Source organism: Acanthochromis polyacanthus, chromosome 7, assembly GCF_021347895.1.
Source record: "Acanthochromis polyacanthus isolate Apoly-LR-REF ecotype Palm Island chromosome 7, KAUST_Apoly_ChrSc, whole genome shotgun sequence".
NCBI classification, from domain to species: Eukaryota; Metazoa; Chordata; class Actinopteri; family Pomacentridae; genus Acanthochromis; species Acanthochromis polyacanthus.
This window is the reverse complement of record NC_067119.1, coordinates 5,757,116-5,776,433: the sequence shown is the minus strand read 5'-3', so window position 1 is coordinate 5,776,433 and position 19,318 is coordinate 5,757,116. Positions and strand designations below refer to the sequence as shown.

At 39.8% G+C, this 19,318-nt stretch overlaps 1 protein-coding gene across 1 annotated transcript in view; it reads right to left on the bottom strand.

The window, feature by feature from the left end:
- Positions 1-19,318, bottom strand: part of LOC110962432 (protein unc-13 homolog B-like) — a 242,079-nt gene that overhangs the window by 186,919 nt on the left and 35,842 nt on the right. The window contains exons 4-5 of the mRNA XM_051950402.1: positions 3,905-4,022; positions 1,603-1,726 (exon numbers count right to left, since the gene is read on the bottom strand). Of these exons, the coding sequence (XP_051806362.1) occupies positions 1,603-1,726; positions 3,905-4,022 (242 nt within the window). The remainder of the gene's footprint in view (positions 1-1,602; positions 1,727-3,904; positions 4,023-19,318) is intronic.

Below are 19,318 nucleotides of genomic sequence, written 5' to 3'. Positions count from 1 at the left end.
CATGTACTTTATTGATCCCGATCCCACAAGGGGAAATTCTCTTTTTGCTTTCAAAGGGAGGTTGAGGTCAGTTATATTCACTTGGCTGCAATCTGCAAACTCGCCACTAGATGGCACTGAAACCTTCACACTAGTCCTTCAAGTATATGTTGACAGCAGAGGTGAGAACACAGCTCATATTACTGTTTGATTGTTAGTTAAATAAACGACTCACAGAGCCTAAGAAAGACTTACAGAACTCTATTAGAGTCATCTAATATAAATGAAAGAGCATCATGTTGATAGGATTTTAAAGGAGAGTTATTTTATGATACAGAACCATCAGTTTAATCTCACTCTTTAGTGTAATTTCTTATCTTCATCATTACAAGTGATAACCATACATGCTGCATCTTGTTTTTCTTCACAACAGTCTAATCTATCTACGTCTTTCATCATCTGATTAGATCATACTTAACAAATGCTTTGTGTTATCACATTGTTATGTTTCTACATGTATCTCGCCATAAAGTGCTGCCAGTGGAGATAACTTGTCATAACTGTGCAGGGAAGATTGTGTCAAATCTGGTAATATTAGTACCATTTTTATGTTGCCTTTGGCACAGATTTATCTCAACCTGCTCTGTGTTTTTGTTTGGCTCATACTGGGACCTTTTTTCTGCCATTTTGAATCACTTGTTTTAAATTATTTCCCAGCAATATTTAACTGTAACTTAGAAATCGTCTGATACACTTTCTGGTCTCTAATCGCGGATTCAAATCCTACTGTGGGCCAAACGACGTCTCTTTGTCCGACAAATGTTCGCCACTGTTGACTGCAAAATTCTTTGTTTCCTCAGTCAGGGCTGGAAAAGTAGTCAAATGGTCATTTCTGTTGCTGTGTCTGTTCTAATTGTCCTTTTTGTGATGTAAATATCTGCTCTGTTATGATCAGCAACAAATGTAACCTGGAACCTGAAAAAAATATAATATTAATAATAATCTGGTAATATTAGAATGATGATGGTGGGATACTGTATCACATACAAATTGGGAGAACTATGTGTTTAATTAACATTAATAAATATCATTATTTCATTAACTTAGGCTACCTTCAGAGGCAGTAAACCAGACAAATGTTTGCACCCCAGTTATCCATCATCCATTAAATAGATATGCTGACATGTGTACATATAAAAACATGAACATAACAATGCAATGATGAGTTTATGAGTCAATCAAACAGTAGTAATGGTCGTGAAAATGGACGCAGAGTCGAATGCAATTTGATGTAAATTAAAAAATAATATTTATCAGCAACATTTTATCACAGTAGAAAGGTCCAATCATGTGGTTTCACTTTAAATATGCTAGAGTTTGCTGCAATAAATACTTAAAAAGATATGTGAATTTGGAAGCAAAGTGCTCCATGGGTGAAGAAACAACCATTTTTCAGTTAAGGATACAATAAAATCTTTTTTTTTTACTTGTAGCAACTCTCAAACAGAGAAATATTAGACAAGAACTAAGAATGGAACACCCAAATCGTTCTTCCATCAAACCTTCTGATGTTTGTGAGTACTTTTGTGGCTACAGTTTTCATGTTTGGGTACGTGTACACACCAAACGGCAGCTCAAATCTGGTGTCCAGCAGCACTTGGTGTGAAGTCGGGTTGGTGGTTCCACAGATCTCATCCTCCCTCATTAAGACCTCAGAGTCCAGAGACGTCCACTCTCCTGGTCCCTCCTGACAACAAAAATACAAACAAAGAGGTCAGCAAGGAGAACAACACATAGTGAAAATGCTGCTAAAGATGTTAAGTCATTGAGAAATAAAACTACAAAGTGATAGCTGTTCAGGAAATCTGGGTAAAGATGAAAAGCTGGCAGGTTACAGGTGATAGGACGAGTGTTTACTGAGTGCAGGAGGCAAAAACTGATCAATATTAACCCAGATGCTGCTGCTTGCTTTAAAACTCTAGAAAACATAATGAGGTCCACAGGAGAGGCCGGCCGATCTAGTTTGCTGAGATGAGTGGCAACCTGTGAGAGGACTTTTTACCACTTATCTGACAGGTAAAAGTGGCGTTTTAACAAGTAAGAAAAGTGTGGCAGCAAACACTCTACATATAAAATGATTCCTTTTTAAATGTGTGTCTTTTACCACCTATCCATGAAGCAGCATTAAAGTGAGGGCTGGTAGGGTGGAGGAGATTCTTGTGCAACATCTTTTCTGTTTCACTGCCTTCAGGCTTAACATTTCTCACATGTATGTACTAAACTGCAAACAAGACAGCTCTAGTTTGTGAAGTTTTGATTTTGAAAAGGTACCAACATCAGTTCAACTTCCATGAAACCTTATATTAGCATTAAGTTGTTTTCCACTGCAGGTTGTTTTATCAAGAACCGCCCAAATAGAACCTCTTTCAAGTCTGTTTTGTTGGGGAGAAAGACGCAAAGATCCAAAGTAGGTAACTCTGAGCAGCCCTGAAAAACCGCTGCGCAGGTTTTGAAGACAAATCTTGATTGGTTGAACTCAGAATGATATTTTTCTTCCCTTCTGTGAGCAGCAACATAAAATTCATCATATAGACTATTAAGACAAACACTATACCGTAGGTCCTCAGTTTACAATGTCCTCGACCTACAGCGTTTCGTGGCTACTTCGTCATGTCCCATACATTTAGTAAGAAAGTCTTGTTCCATCATTCCGACTTATGGTGTTTGCGATGTTAAAACAAATTTCCCGCGGAAGAAAGTTAGTGAATACGTCGCAGCGCTACATGAGAAAGACAGCTTTGTTTACATTCGCCGGTTGTATGCCACGTTGGCTAGAGCTACATTCACTTTGATTTGTGTTGTTTTTTTGGAAACCTTTTGTCCTTCATTATGGCTCCCAAGTGTAAATCAGACTCTTCTGATGGCAGTGCTTCGAAGAAAAGGAGAGCCATCTCCATGGAAGTAAATTAGATGTTATAAAACGCTCGGTCAACAAACATTGGCCGGCTGCTTGGCTTAAGCCTGAGTTCCAACTTACGGCGAAAATCGCATTACGGCGCGCCCTAAGAACGGAATTCCATTGTAAGTCGAGAGCCCCCTGTACAGTTCTGTTTCCCACATGCTCATAGAATTGACGCTAGGTCCAGTAGCTTCTGTTCGCTGCTGTTGTTTGGTCATGACTCTACACTGCAATGGAAACAGAAAGGCTAAGAGGGTAGACTTCAGGGTTATTCCTGTAAAAAATTCACACCACCTTGTATCTTAATCAAGCTCCAGCGGCGGAAAGCCACCTGTTGATATCTTTGACAGATGACCTGCTATATTTAATAAACTCGGACAGGCATCTTCACCTTTTTCAACACCTTAAATGAACTTGTGTCTGTGAACTTTGCCACTCATGTCTTCCACTGAATTCAATAATAAACTAGTGTCTTTCAAAAGCAGAGTTGCAAAGTGCTTTACAAAGAGAAAACAACAATAAAACATTAAGAAAAGACAATAAAACACCAGAGAAGACATTATGAAATATTACACAAATGTTGGTGCATCATTGTCCTTTACATGGGAATATTTTTTATCGTTGGACCACAATCTGTTGGCATAAAATTCAGTTTTGAGGAGACCTTTCATGTGGTTTTATGTAAATTCTTGCGGAAAAACATTTTATCTTGTAAAGGACTTGATCTACTAGTTTAAGATTTCATAGATACCATTTTAAATATCGATAGTTTAGAAATAAAAAAAAGTGTCAAGCAAATCAAGCAGGAGGCTCGTGATGATTCGGGGTAGATTATTGATAAACTGAGGTTGTTTCGTCACACAGTGATTCTTAGGACTTCAGTGCAAGTAAAAAAAACAGACTCTATCCCCCGTGCTCATGTTTGTAAAAACAAAACGATGAAAGTGTGTGTTTGAGATGTGTTACCTCTTCAGATTGTCGAATGGAGCTGAGGGGTATCAGTGCCGTTCCGATCATTGTGTCCCAGATCAAACCTTTGTTCCACAACTCAACCACCAGACCCGACTCCAGATGATTGATCTCGCTGCAGAAACACACAATAATTGCGTTACATACACAGTTACATACTCATGTTTCATCTACTACACAAATTGGCACGTCAAACAGGATCTCAAGACACATATGAACCTAGAATTGGATGAATTTATCAGAAACAATCATTTCCACATCTTTCATTCACTGATTTGTGAATGAAAGCTTTCACACGTGGCGTTTTCTTATTAGGCAAGGCAAATTTATTTATATAGCACATTTCAACAACGAGGCGATTCAAAGTGCTTTGAATTAATGATCAAGCAGCTGAAGTTAACAGCACACAACAAAGATAAAATAACAGTAAATTTGCTCCATATTCAACCTGAGCTTTCACACATTCTGCTGCATTTTTCACAACCTCAGTACAACAGTACAGTAGAGTTTCTGCTGCCATCAGGTCAGTGAGTGCGTCGGCTTCATCCTAAAGCAGCGAAGGCTGACAGCCGTCATTTTCTGACAGATCAGGCTGAAAGAAAAGAAGCAGCCGAATCGTCTCCCCTCCTCATCTGCATATTCATATTCACCCTCCCATTCATATTCATCTCTGCTCAGTTTGGCTGTCAGTCAGTGTCGATGACACTTCACAGCTGGGATGATGATGGAGGATGAGGATGGTGGAAGAATCAAGGTGGAAACTGTGTGATACTGCGTGTGTGATGATGTTCCTAAATGTTAGATTAATTGGCATTAGAAAACTCCATTCATGTGTTTGCTTGTTTGCATGCTTGTGTGGCCGTGGAGTGTCTATAAAAGCTTCTGCTACCATGTTAAAGAGATCAGATCATGCCAGTTATAATTCTTGAATTGAGAGAAGGTTCTTCCTCACAACTCATTCTCACATTCTTCCTGGAATGACCTAAGATGTGACTAACAGATGAAAGTGAAGAAACCTGCTAGGATGATGAAGAGCACCCGTGATGTTTTGACTGAGGCTTGAACCTGAAGAACCTGAAGCTCACAACTGGATTCAGGTTAAGAAGGTATCAGAAAGTCGAGAGATTTACCTTCTATTCATCCATCCATCCATTTTCCAGTTACTCATGTGAGATCCAGAGGTGTTCTCAGGCCAGATGAGATATGCAACCCTTGCTCAAGACCTTCTGTCTGAGGTTTTTCATGGACTTCCAACTGGGAGCAGACCTTGAAGCCAACCTAGAACTCTCTGGAGGGATTATACATCTCATCTGGCCTGACCTGGGAGGCCAGATGAGATATATAATATGGTCAGGACGGCGGACAGGATCTTCGGTGCCTCCCTCCTGGCTCTCCAGGACATCTACCAAGAACGCTGCATACGCAGGGCCACCTCCATCATGAAGGACCCCTCCCACCCCTCACATGGACTGTTTGCTGCCCTTCCATCAGTGAAGAACTACACAGCATCAGAACCCTCACATCAAGGTTCTGCAGCAGCTTCTTCCCACAGGAAGTCAGACTGTTGAACGCCCTGCAGCTACAGCACACGTAGACCTACACCCATCACCCCCATACCAAAAACTGCAGTCACATTAATCTCACCCATTTCACCCCAGTAGCGAGTATGATTGTGTCCGACGTATGCTTGTGCTTTTGTTTTGCTCCTTTATCTAGTTTAGTCTTTATAAAATTATTTTACATTTAATTTGACCTCATATTTATTTTTAATTTTATATAGCATTATCCTCATTTTTGCACTGTGAATGGATGTGAGAAACGTCATTTCGTTTAACTGTGTACTACATTCAATGCTGAATGACAATAAAGCTGAAGTTGATAAGTATCATTATTATCATTATTATTATTAATTGTTATGCATTTCAAAATGAACTTGTGTGGATGTAACCACAGCACATGAGCTGAGCTTGCTGTTGTTTTTTTTCTGGCCTCCCTTATTTATAGCCAAAGTGCAGAAACCTTATGGGTACAATTTCTGTGTTTTTCTTCCCTTCCAGTTACTCTGTTTCGGGCATGTTGTGGCATTTTGGGAGTTTCAAAAGGAGAATCCGAAGTAGTTTATTACATAACATAACAGTAAGACTAAATCAGCTGGTTTAAAGACAGAAAAAAAGCTTGATAATCTACTGCCTGATTTTAATCCATGAGATTATTTAATCGAAGCAACAAAACCCACAAACAGGAGCGGAAAAAAGGTCTGACGTTGTCCATTCTGTCTATGACTCACACCAGATATGTTTGTCCTGTAGCTTTACATCCGACTCTGGCATATGCCCTCCATCAGAGCCCATCCATTATTGAAGGACTGGTTTGTTGTAAAAGGGGAATAAAAATGGTGCATTTTTACCACTCAGACAGACAAACATCAGCCTGCACACCTACACACAGCCATCTTGAGTTTAAAAGCACGAAACTGAAAGAAGAAAGGCGGCAGGAAAGTGTGTTGAGGCTTGATAGAAATTATGGTGTGTGACGGAAAGACTCAGGCACTTTGTGGGGGGAACAACAGGTGAAGTCGCTGCTTTTTATCCTGCGAGGAAAAGCTTTACGTAAGCAAGGAATCAGCGCACACGGGTTTTCTATCAAATCAACAGCATGTTATGACATATTTGTGTTTATTCATGCTTAAATTAATGATATTGGGATTTAAGTGCTGTTTATACGGAAACCGACTAGATGAGATGAGTCAGTCGTCCATGAAGCTCTTGTAGAAAAATTCATGGTCAAAACAGTCATACTAAAATAATTAAAGAATCAATACCAACAATACAATAAGAAAAAAAACAAAGAGTGGGTTCTTCCTTCCACACAATCTGTTGTTTTTGGACACATTTTGAATAATATAAATATGCAAATCAATAAACTATATCACATTTTGTCCTATTCTTTAGACATTTTAATTTCTAAAAGCCCGATGTGGACAAAAAAACACTCTTTATAAAGAAGCAGCAGCACTGAGAAACGTGTCGTCGGTGACAGTAAGAGCAAAGTTAAAGGTAGCGATCAGACGGACGTAAATCACTGCTGTTTTTATAACTTGATAAAGTCACTTCCTAAAGACGAATAGAGGTTGACAGAAGGGAAAAGGTCACTGTTTTATGATACTTAAATAGAATTTAAGTGACAGAAAAGTCAAAGAAAGTCCAGACTGTGACATGAAATACCTCAGAGGCAGTTAGAGTGAAAAACAAACAGCGGTGACAGATGAGCAACTAAAATTGTAAATTCTCCAGAATCTGTCTTTTCTCAGACTAAAACAATAAAAACATGACAGAGGTGCCTATGTGTGTTTTAATACACAATGAGTCTCATGTCACACCAGTAAAAAAAAAAAAAAAACTAGTAATAAATTAAATAAATGAATAAAATTAAAAGGAATCTGGAATCCAACATAATACAGCAAACAGATGCAACTACTACTAAAAGCACTAAAATCTCCATGTTTTCCCATTTCAGCACAGAAAACAATGGTCTTCCATATCAAAAGGCATGTTTTATGGAGTCTTTAGCATTTGTACAGCTATCTATTCGAGATTTGACCCACCTAAGCTCACTGGCTTTTGATCTGGACCTGGTGTGTAGTGGTCCAGATTCGAAAAAGCACTAAAATCTTCATGTTTTTACATTTCAACATAGAAAACAACAGTTTTCCATATCAAAAGGCATGCTTTATAGAGTCTTTAGTCTTTGCAGAGCAATCTATTCTAGATTTGACCTACCTAAGCTCACTGGTTTTTGATCTGGACCTGGTCTAAAATGGTCCAGATGCAAGAAAAGTGCTAATATCTCCTTGCTTTTGATGATGGCATAAGAGTAAAAATTTAATTGTACTGTGTACATAAAAAAAACAAGGAACAAGAGTTGAAAATTAGCAGTAGTTTTACATTTGCTTTGTTTGCATCCTGCAAATTAAAATAGATTCAAATTCAACATGAAAAGGTTCAAAAGAGTTAAACATCTAAAATGTTCTCAGCTTTATCTTTTTTTCCTATATTTTTTTCTTTACATTGTAGGAGATCTATGAAGTGTGTCAGTGAAGACATCCACAGATTACACGTTGTTACTGCAGTGAAAGCTGGTGACCTCTGACACGATACCGTAAATCAGGTCAACAGATTAAACCAGACTGAACTGTACTTACATGCTCCTCAGAGACAGACAGACAGAGAAAGACTGAGAAATACATAGAAAAAAGGAAAGAGAAGCACCTCGTTGGCCTTTAAAGTCTAAACTAAGAGTAGAAAGAGAGGCGACAAAACGGAAAACAAAAGAGAAAGCGACTGACAGTTTAAATAAACGGACGCATTAACGGACACGTGAGGTCTGGAGGCTCTCAGTGTTCAGGGATGAACATTTAACTTTTTAACCTCTTAACCTACTCACCAATCAAGCTCCTCACCAACCAACCTACTCACCAGCCATCACACACAAAAACATCCTTCCACTCCTGTGTAAATGTATTCTGTCGCCCCTTACCTTAAATTTTACCAGCACAGCTGCAGGAATAACCCTACCCATGACCCTAAAAGCAAGTCTTAACTCTCAAACAGCTGTTCAAAGGTAGTGCACTTCACCTTGGATTGTGCTACATTCGCTAACATTTAGCCCTTCATTATGGCTCACACATGCACGAAAGTCATTGGTATTCATGACTTCTCCAAAGAACTGATCAATATCATGATGCACTTAACAGCCTTGTTTACATTTTTGCCGAAGTTTCGACTTACAGCAATAATCGACTTACATCAGGCTGTAGGAACGGCACTCTGACATAAGTTGAGGACCCCCTGTACAGACTTTAAAGTGTAAAATTCCTTCAACGGTGACTTTTTAAGGCAACCTGATTGATGGATTCTGCACTACAGGGGACATTTCAGTGTTGAGTTTTTGTGTTGATGCTAGTCATCAGTAGCCTAGCCGCGCTAGACAACCCACGGCAACAAATTTAATTCTCTGCCAGGGTCGGTCTAGTTACCTTCGGTAAGCCTCAAGGTTGGATGCTCCTAAAACTGGCCGACGAATCACCATGAAGTGTAGAGTCAGAAGGTGGGCGTAACTAAGTGACGACAGAGGCGCGACGATTCTGACAGAAACAACCGGAAACAACCATAGAAACAAGGATAGACAAGAAGATGGCTGCGCACAATAAACAGTTATCTTTTGACTCGGCTTTGGCCACAGCCCTTAAAGATTTGAAGCTAAAATTCAACTTGAAAGATAAACAAAGGATAAGATAAGAAAGATAAATAAGGCTTCACCAAACTCCCGCATCCTCTGATTTCCAGCGCTCTAGGAACTATGTCAGCCTATTCGTTGTGCTGACTGGTTGTATACCTACCCAATTGCTGCAGAGTGATTTGAAAGACAACCTTTTAGCTCGCCTCCCTCCCTGTCGACAGTTCCGAGACCCTTGCGTCTTCAGAACTGGGTCTAGCGTGGCTAGGCTAAGTCATCAGTGATTCAGAAGATCACGCACATGTTTTGAAAATAAAAATAATTTCTGTTGGTCAAAGCAATATATAACTGTTGGTGGCACTACATGAAAGAACACAATATCTTTAAAGACTTTAGGAAACATTTTTTTGTGACTTATAACACACACTTTCCAGTTTGGAAGTCACAATAACTTGCCATCCAGCTTATATAAACTTCACTAAAGTACATTCAGACTCTGCAGTCTTTGTCACACTCACAGAAAATGTGATGAAAGGTTCTTTTTTTCTACATTCTCTGAGTTGAACAGAAACATTTTTTGTCCAGTAAAAAGCATTTTCATTATAAAGAGGACATTTGTTCGCCTTCAGAAGTTCCTTGTCTGTCGCCTCTAATCCAACACCAACTCTACATAAATGTGTGGATGAAGAACTGGATTCTTGTATTTTGTTGCAGGTTTTTGGGGCAGGTTATCCAAGAGAAAGCAAGTCACAAAAAGCAGATGTTTGTTTTGTTCCTACTATATTAGAGAACTTCCATTTTGAAAATTCATGGTTTCACGAATAGGAAATTGGCCGTTCCCAAGACACCATCCTGGTACATTAGGCCCATTCTTACTATTACTACACCATGAACAATGAACCATTTTCAAAGCAATTTTTAAAGTAGCCAACCAATCAACCACCCACTTAACCAAGCAACCAACTACTCACTAAGTCATGCAACAAACCAACCAAACAACCAACCAAATGAGAACAAAACTCTCATCCCTAACTTGAAAAATACCACTTTATGAAGGCATCATTATTCCAAGCTACTTGACTGATGAAGAAACTGAGTACAGGGTTTGAGGGAAAATACCTGTTATTAGGCATGACTTTTTTTAGATTAATCCAGTATCCTGCTGAAACTGCTGCCGAAAATTGGACTTCACGTTGAGAAGATACAACTGAAAGCCGTGTGTGTGTTAAACCCTCCAGTCTAAGAAGGCGGCCTGCAGCTTTAACAATCAGGGTTTCAGAAAAGGTTAACAGCAAGCTGCAAACCGTCAGAGAAGAAAAGCGAACGCCATCAGCAGGAGACAGATTGAGACCGAGAGCAGCTCTGAGTGCAGCTGGGAGTTCAACTACTCCTCAACACTTTGGCTTGGAGAAAGACTGAAAGGTTTGGCAGGATGGACGAGCACGAGTCGGTCCAAACTCATCTCTGACTTGTAGAGAAAAGGAAAACCTAATTCTACTCTCCATCCAGCCCTGTCTGTCTGCTGCTCTTCCTCTTCCTCCAGACTAGTATGACACTAAGCAGTTAATCTCTACTTCCTTATTATTTATGATATTGTGACTTTTTTCTCATTTTCTGTTGTTTTTAAAGGATCGTTTTTTTATAATGTCTTATCACACCTTTGAGAACAGTCGATTTGCATTTGACTATATGAGGATGTGTCAAATAAAAACTCTAAACTATATAACAGGTGCAACCAAGTCTCCACAAAATTACGTTTCTATACAAGTAAACTGCATTCTCAATTATGTCTTAAAGAAAACACATCACAAATACATTTCTAATCAACATGTTTTTGCCATTTATCTTATAGCTTCAGTGTTGCTCCTTTTCATCCAACCAATCATATATTAGATGGCAAAAAAAAGTCAGATTTTAATTCCAACTTTGATATTTTTCCAAACCCTAACCAAGTAATTCCGGTGCCGAACCTGAACCAAGCTTTGAACATCTCTGGCTTGTGAAAGTGCCTAAAAAATGTGATATTTTACAAAACCGAATCAAAAAATGGGTGAAAACTAAAAGCAAACAACAGAAAGCTAAGCTTAACTCTGAGACTGTAGGTTTCTCATCTTTCATTAATTTGCCCTTTTATTGTGAATACAAACAATTTTGGCATCTTATGTATTCAATTAGCATGATTTGCACAGTTAGCATGATTTGCACAGTAACTGCATGTTTTTTGCGCATTGGTTTCCTTTTCTTTCTTGAATATGTAATGTGTGAGCTACTGGATGTCTTGAATTTTCCCAGTTTGATGAGTAAAGTATCCATCCATCAAACCAACCAACCATCCACCCATCCAACCGTCCGTCCATCCAACCCTCCATACATCCAATCAACTAACCAACCGACCAACCAACCACTCATCCAACCAACATCCATCCATCCATCCATCCATCCAACCAACCAACCAACCATCCATCCAATCAGCCAACCAACCGACCAACCATCCACTCATCCAAGAAACCAACCATTTCTCATCAAAGCAACTAAGCAACCAAGCAACCAACCATCCATCCAAGCAACCAACCGCCCATTCATCCAAGCAACCAACCAAGAAACCAAGAAACCAATCAACCATCCGTCCATCCAACCAACTATCCATCATCCATTCATCCACCCATCCATCCATCCATCCATGGACTTTGTATCTCTTTCAAGGTAATTGCCACTCACTGCTGCTGTATTGAACGATCCAAACCAAGTGCAAAACTTGACATTTTCAACATGTAGGGTATGTTGTTGTTTCTTGTAATAATGAGAATAACAAAAATGAATACATGCTAATTGTGAAGAGAATTCGGAAGTTACATGAAATGAACTATGGAATTTTAGACCTGCTTAATACCTTGCTACTTGTCTAAGTCCACATCCAGTAACTTAAAATGATATCTCAAGTGGTTTTAAATGAATCATACAGTGAATATGAACTGAAAGCTTGATTTTTTTTTAAAAAATTCAATCATAAATCCAATCGTAAATGCAACATCTGTCAGAAAAATGACAATTACATTTTGAACACAAACCATTTTAGCCCTACTTTTGGTACCACTACATGCCAACACTGCAAAACACAGAAAAAAAAACATAATATCATTCTGATGATTTCATTGCTATTCACAGGAGGATGATTTCTTTCTTTTTCATTCAGAATTAGGTGCTTTTGACTGACTTTTCATTTCACTTTCTCTTTTATGTGACTTTCTGCTTCATGCAACTTCATTACAGCTATCTTTAGCACACACTTGAATTGGACCTATGACAAACATGCCTGTGCCACTCTGGGGAATCAAACTCAATTGCATCTCCAAAAACCTCCGACAGAGCTCCACCGCTGCTGCCCCCCAGCGAGCCCAACGGCTGCTAATGAGACTCAGGAGTTAATTAGCCATTTAGCATACCAGGCCCCGGGGTTCTTCTTTTTTTCCAATCGTGGTGATCACGTCAGGTGATGTTTTCTTCGAGTTTAACTCTTTATGAGCTGCAAGAATCACATTATCACCATCAAACTGACTCATATTTTGCAGAGACAGAGAGGAGAGTCTTACGTCATCGTGTGGATCTGCAGTCAATCTCTGCAATCCAATTTTTCATCAAGTCTGGGGGGATCAGACTCTCATGTACAGCACAAAATACATAACAGGCAAAACTGTTTGAGATTAATGTGATGCCTAATACTTGCAGGCGTTTTATAAGCTATATTCAAATGCTAAGCTACACACGTGGACAAAATTGTTGGTACCCCTCAGTTGAAGAAGGAAAAACCCACAATTCTCACTGAAATCACTTGAAACTCACAAAAGTAACAATAAATAAAAATTTATTGAAAATTAAATAATCAAAATCAGGCATCACTTTTGAATTGTTGATTAACATAATTATTTAAAAAAACAAACTAATGAAATAGGGCTGGACAAAAATGATGGTACCCATAACTTAATATTTTGTTGCACAACCTTTTGAGGCAATCACTGCAATTAAACCATTTCTGTATTTGTCAATGAGCGTTCTGCAGCTGTCAACAGGTATTTTGGCCCACTCCTCATGAGCAAACAGCTCCAGTTGTCTCAGGTTTGATGGGTGTCTTCTCCAAATGGCATGTTTCAGCTCCTTCCACATATGTTCAATGGGATTCAGATCTGGGCTGATAGAAGGCCACTTTAGAATAGTCCAACGCTTTTCTCTCAGCCATTCTTGGGTGTTTTTGGCTGTGTGTTTTGGATGGTTGTCCTGTTGGAAGACCCATGACCTGCGACTGAGACCAAGCTTTCTGACACTAGGCAGCACATTTCTCTCCAGAATGCCTTGATAGTCTTCAGATTTCATCGTACCTTGCACACTTTCAAGACACCCTGTGCCAGATGCAGCAAAGCAGCCCCAAAACATTACTGAGCCTCCTCCATGTTTCACCGTAGGGACAGTGTTCTTTTCTTCGTATGCTTGGTTTTTGAGTCTATGAACATAGAGTTGATGTGCCTTACCAAAAAGCTCCAGTTTGGTCTCATCTGTCCAAAGGACATTCTCCCAGAAGCTTTGTGGCTTGTCAACATGCATTTTTGCAAATTCCAGTCTGGCTTTTTTATGAGTTTTTCTCAGCAGTGGTGTCCTCCTTGGTCGTCTCCCATGAAGTCCACTTTGGCTCAAACAACGACGAATGGTGCGATCTGACACTGATGTACCTTGGCCTTGGAGTTCACCTTTAATTTCTTTGGAGGTTGCTCTGGGCTCTTTGGATACAATTCCAACAATCCGTCTCTTCAATTTGTCATCAATTTTCCTCTTGCGGCCATGTCCAGGGAGGTTGGCTACTGTCCCGTGGGTCTTGAACTTCTGAATAATATGAGCCACTGTTGTCACAGGAACTTCAAGCTGTTTAGAGATGGTCTTATAGCCTTTACCTTTCAGATGTTTGTCTATAATTTTTTTTCGGATGTCCTGGGACAATTCTCTCCTTCGCTTTCTGTTGTCCATGTTCAGTGTGGTACACACCTTTTCACCAAATAGCAGGGTGACTACTTGTCTCCCTTTAAATAGGCAGACTGACTGATTATGAGTTTGGAAACACCTGTGATGTCAATTAAATGACACACCTGAGTTAATCATGTCACTCTGGTCAAATAGTTTTCAATCTTTTATAGAGGTACCATCATTTTTGTCCAGGCCTGTTTCATTAGTTTGTTTTTTTAAATAATTATGTTAATCAACAATTCAAAAGTAATGGCTGTTTTTGATTATTTAATTTTCAATAAATTTTTATTTATTGTTACTTTTGTGAGTTTCAAGTGATTTCAGTGAGAATTGTGGGTTTTTCCTTCTTTAACTGAGGGGTACCAACAATTTTGTCCACGTGTGTATTTTGTGAGGGAAGAAAAAACCTTATATTGTGGACAAATAGGATTTCCATCTATCCTCCCAGCGAATCATTAGGTAGAATTATCCCATCATGTTGGGCTTTAGATTTGCCTTATTGAATTGCTAGAACTGTGTGTGATCGCTGCCCCTCTGGACAGTGGAAAAGGATAAACTGAAACCTGAAAATGTAAACTAAATGGCTGCAATTACGAAGCACTTTTAGCCAAAGCACTTTTCAATCTGCCTCTTATTCGCTCGTTCACGCGCATGTTTGACAGCAGGCCAGTATGGAGGTGCTGAGCTGCCCGTCAGGAGCAGTTTTTTGGAGGTTCGGTCTTTTTACCAGACAACTCTTCAAAATGTGGATATTAGCAGCTGGGTATCAAAGAGGCAATTTTCTCTTCAGTGGACAAGAAACACTACGTCCTGAGCTTTGGCCACCTGAACATTATGAGCAGCTTTTTGCTAAAAATGCTCAGAGAAAGATATCTGCAGCAAAGGCTCCCCAGCTTTTACAGACTTTAAAGTTGTTACCATGACACAACTACAAAATAAATTCATGTCATGTAAACTTCTCCGCTACAAGAGCTCTGTACAAAAAGAATCTGGTCCTGGTAGGACTGGATGCAGGACAAACTTTCAGATCTAAGCAGCTTCCAGTATCCTCATGACATACCCTACGGTTCAAAAATTTGGGGTGACTGAGAAATGTCCTTATTTTGAAAGAACAGCGTTTTTATTTTTCAATGACAATATCATTAAATGGGACTGCACAGTGAAGGAGTGGTTAGCACTTTCGCTTTGCAGCAAGAAGTTCCCTGGTTCAAATCCCGGCCTGGGATCTTTCTGCATGGAGTTTGCATGTTCTCCCTGTGCATGCGTGGGTTTTCTCCGGGCACTCCGGCTTCCTCCCACAGTCCAAAAATATGCTGAGGTTAATTGGTTTCTCTAAATTGCCCGTAGGTGTGAATGTGAGTGTGATTGTTTGTCTGTATATGTAGCCCTGTGACAGACTGGTGACCTGTCCAGGGTGTCCCCTGCCTTCACCCGAGTCAGCTGAGATAGGCTCCAGCACCCCCCACGACCCTAGTGAGGATAAAGCGGTGTATAGAGAACGGATGGATGGATGGATGGATGGATATCATTAAATGAGTTAGAAATACAGTCCAAATTTTATTAACAAGTTAAATGACTATTCTAGCTGGAAAAGGCTGATTTTTAATGGAATATCTCCATAGGGGTACGGAGGAACATTTCCAGCAACCATCACTCCTGTGTTCTAATGCTACATTGTGTTAGCTAATGGTGTTGAAAGGCTCACTGATGATTAGAAAACCCTTGTGCAGGTACAGTATGTTAGCACATGAATGAAAGTGTGAATTTTCATGGAAAACATGAAAATGTCTGGGTGACCCCAAACTTTTGTACAGTAGTGTATATTATTTCTATCATTAGACTGCAGGAACATGCAATTAATTAAAATTATTATTTACAACCATGACTTCAGTTTCCCACAATTAAATAAACACAATCAACTGTGACACTGATGTTTAAATCTGCTGCTCTGCATATAGAAAACTCCACTTGCTACTCCTTAAAACATCTGATTTTACTCTTTGAAAACTAATTTTTGGCCACACATCTGTCTGAGTTGCTGCACTGCTATAACTGCGTGGAGACCAGAGACTTCCCAGCGTACAGCCATCTAGCTAGCATCTACTCTAGCATGCACGTGAGGCATGCTTTGGTACGTTATAATGTGTATCAATAAGCAGATGATCAAAAGGTGTGGCGTTTTCGGTGCAGTTTTAACTTATACTTTCCCTCTAGGAGATGCTCTTAATTCAAGTGAAGATAATTTTAAGCTTCACTTTGATACAAAGATTTGCATAGTAGCATGACTGTATCACAGCATGGAAGTGAAAGCAACGCTCTGTTTCTTTAAATGTGAAAGTACAATTCCTGTCATGACTCCACTGTAAAGACACCTCAAGTAAAAACCGGCTAATTGTACCCCATTTCCACCTTAAACATCACAAAAGGGTGTATTTTAAGACAAACCGTGATTTTTTAAATGTCTAAATTTAACCAACTACCAACTAAAAACACAAGTGAGAACTAACGTCAAAAGAAAACTTGGTCAAAAACTGCTGTATTGCTAAAAATGGTCCTACACAGGACTCGAACTTTAATCGATTCTGACTTGTGCCACCACCTCTCCATCCTGCAAATGTTGGCTCTTTGTATGAGCAAACAGACATCACCGCCATAAAATGAGGTGATAAAGCAGCACCGTTATATAGGATGAATAATAAATGCTTAGAAGGTGGAGGAGGTGTCAGGAAAACTGACTGACGATTTACAAAATGGACAGGAAAACTGGGTAGTTCAAGTAGTTCCACTGCTATTTTAAACTTAAGAGCAATGTAAAACTGCAATTACACTCAGTCAAAGAAGATTCTATGGAAACCAGGCATGCATCTCGCAAATGTCATCAAGCAGGAACATTGGTTTAATTCCACTGTGATTGGAGGCAGGTATCTCACATAACTTGTACATGTAACTATAATTGGTCATATCACAGAGAAGCACAAGTCCAGTCTACAGTAAATATCATATGTTATTCTTGGAGTAGCTCCACTCATAACGGCTAAACTTCTGCTGCATGTTTGTGCTCCAACCCCAAAACTGGATTTTCTGGTCTTGCAGTAGAGTTGGAAGTAAAATACATAGAGGCACGTGTAAATAAAAATAATATATTGTGGGCAAAAAATGTAAAAGACATCTGATTATTCTCAAGTTGAGTGTAGTCATAGGGAAAACTAGTATATACTAAATAATATCCAGGTAAATTAAGCTGTTCCAAGCCCTGATGGCACTGAACAATACAAGCAGAGAATAACTTCCTCCAGCTGGATCAGAGGTCAGGCTGCAGGACTGAGTTGACAAATCAAAGGGGAAAAAAAGACAGAAAGAAGGCGATTAAAGGGGTGAGCGAGCAGGAAAAAAAAATCACCTCCCGTATAAAAGAACACTTATTTCTCCACTCCACAGCCAGGTACAATCACGAGTCACAGCAGCTGCCGAAAGACGGGAGGCAGAAGCCTTCAGAGACAGACAAAGGATCAGAGAGGAGGAAGTCTGTGATCTACTGCTGTACAGGGCAGCTTTTTATAGGCAGCGTTTGGACTCAGATTTGATTTGGTGGCAATGCTGGTGGCAAAACTGCAACGACTGGATGACTGTGAAATGTTCATGGTATCCCAGAGATTAAACTCCAAAGACTTTGATCAACCTGAAACCTTTCAGTGCCACCAAGAGGTTGATGTTTGCACCCATTTCGAATGTTATCATCCAATCCCGATGTCAACAAAATTATGTTCCTGTACAACTAAACTGCATTCCAGATTATGTTTTGAGAGGAACGTAATTTTGTTTGGAACGTAATTTCTCACTTGTGTGAAAGGCAGCCGATTTAAAAGAGCCACAAGCACCAACACTAGGTGGTCAAGTTTAGGGTACTATGCTTTGTTAGACATTTTACATTAGTTAGGAGATTGGTTAAGTTGTAAAACTACCTGGTTAGTGTTAGGAAAAATGTCACGGATGGGTTAAGATTCGACCCATTCATGACATATTTGATGCTTCTCCTTCATTTTCTGGGTTTCTACGTTGACCGGACGGACGGAAGGACGGACAGACGGACGGGAGTGGTCATAATGCTGTGATTTGATTGGTGTATATATGAGTTATAATGTGGAAAGCTAATCACTTTCTCGTCATCCTCAGTCCAGTTAAGACCTAATTAGCAAACATTAGCTTGTTAAATTTGATGGATGAAATTACAAAGACCTTCCAACACTGTCATAAGCATGCTAATATTAGCATTTAGCTCAACACATGGTCGTCGTCTCAAAGGTCTGTAGACTCCCTGTGTCATCTTGCACTGTATTTTTAAAAAAAAAACTTGAGACTTGTTTAGTTTTAACTAGACATGAGGACCACCAACACGATATTTTGCGTCACAAAAAACCTCCCGAGTGCACTCTGAAAAATGCCCCCATCCATTTATATGAACAAAGAGCACAGCCTCATTTTTGCAAACAATTTTGCTTCGGGGGACAAAAATGCAGGAGCAGTTCAGACAGCATGTTAGTCCGACACAGTGCTTCCTCTCTGGTTTTATGTCCCTCCATCAACAGGTGACCACATGATCCCTTCTACAAAATAACTCCTCCCGGGTGTGGAAATGGAGCAGCATTACGTCGGCAAGCACAAAAAGTAAAGTGGGATTTCTAAATCAGCTACATCTGTACCTCCTCCTCCCTCGTTTCCCCCGGAATCAGACTCGGCCGGACAATTCATTAGATTTATCACTGACTCATCCACTTATCTGAGCTGGGCATGTAATTTCACTTTCCATCCATCCTACCTGCTCCAACCACAAATTCCCATTTAGCAGCGTGTGTCAGCCGGCCAGACTGGAGTCCCACAGGCGGCTGACGCTCGCTTCCAATTTCAGTAAGGCCTATTAAAGCCGGCTAACAAGTCAGCTTGCAATGGATACCTGGCCTGTATTCATCTAAGGGCTGACACACACTGCGACGCTCCAATTTCTGCCTGCATTTGTCTTAATACATCCCAAGAGGTCGGTGCCATGCATGCTGTTGCTGCCAATGTAAGTGACAACACTGAGCTAAAGAGTAAAAGGAAGAAAATGGACACCGAGGCAGAGTCGAAAACTAGAAGTGGAGATATTAACCTTCGTGTCGTCCTGCGGGT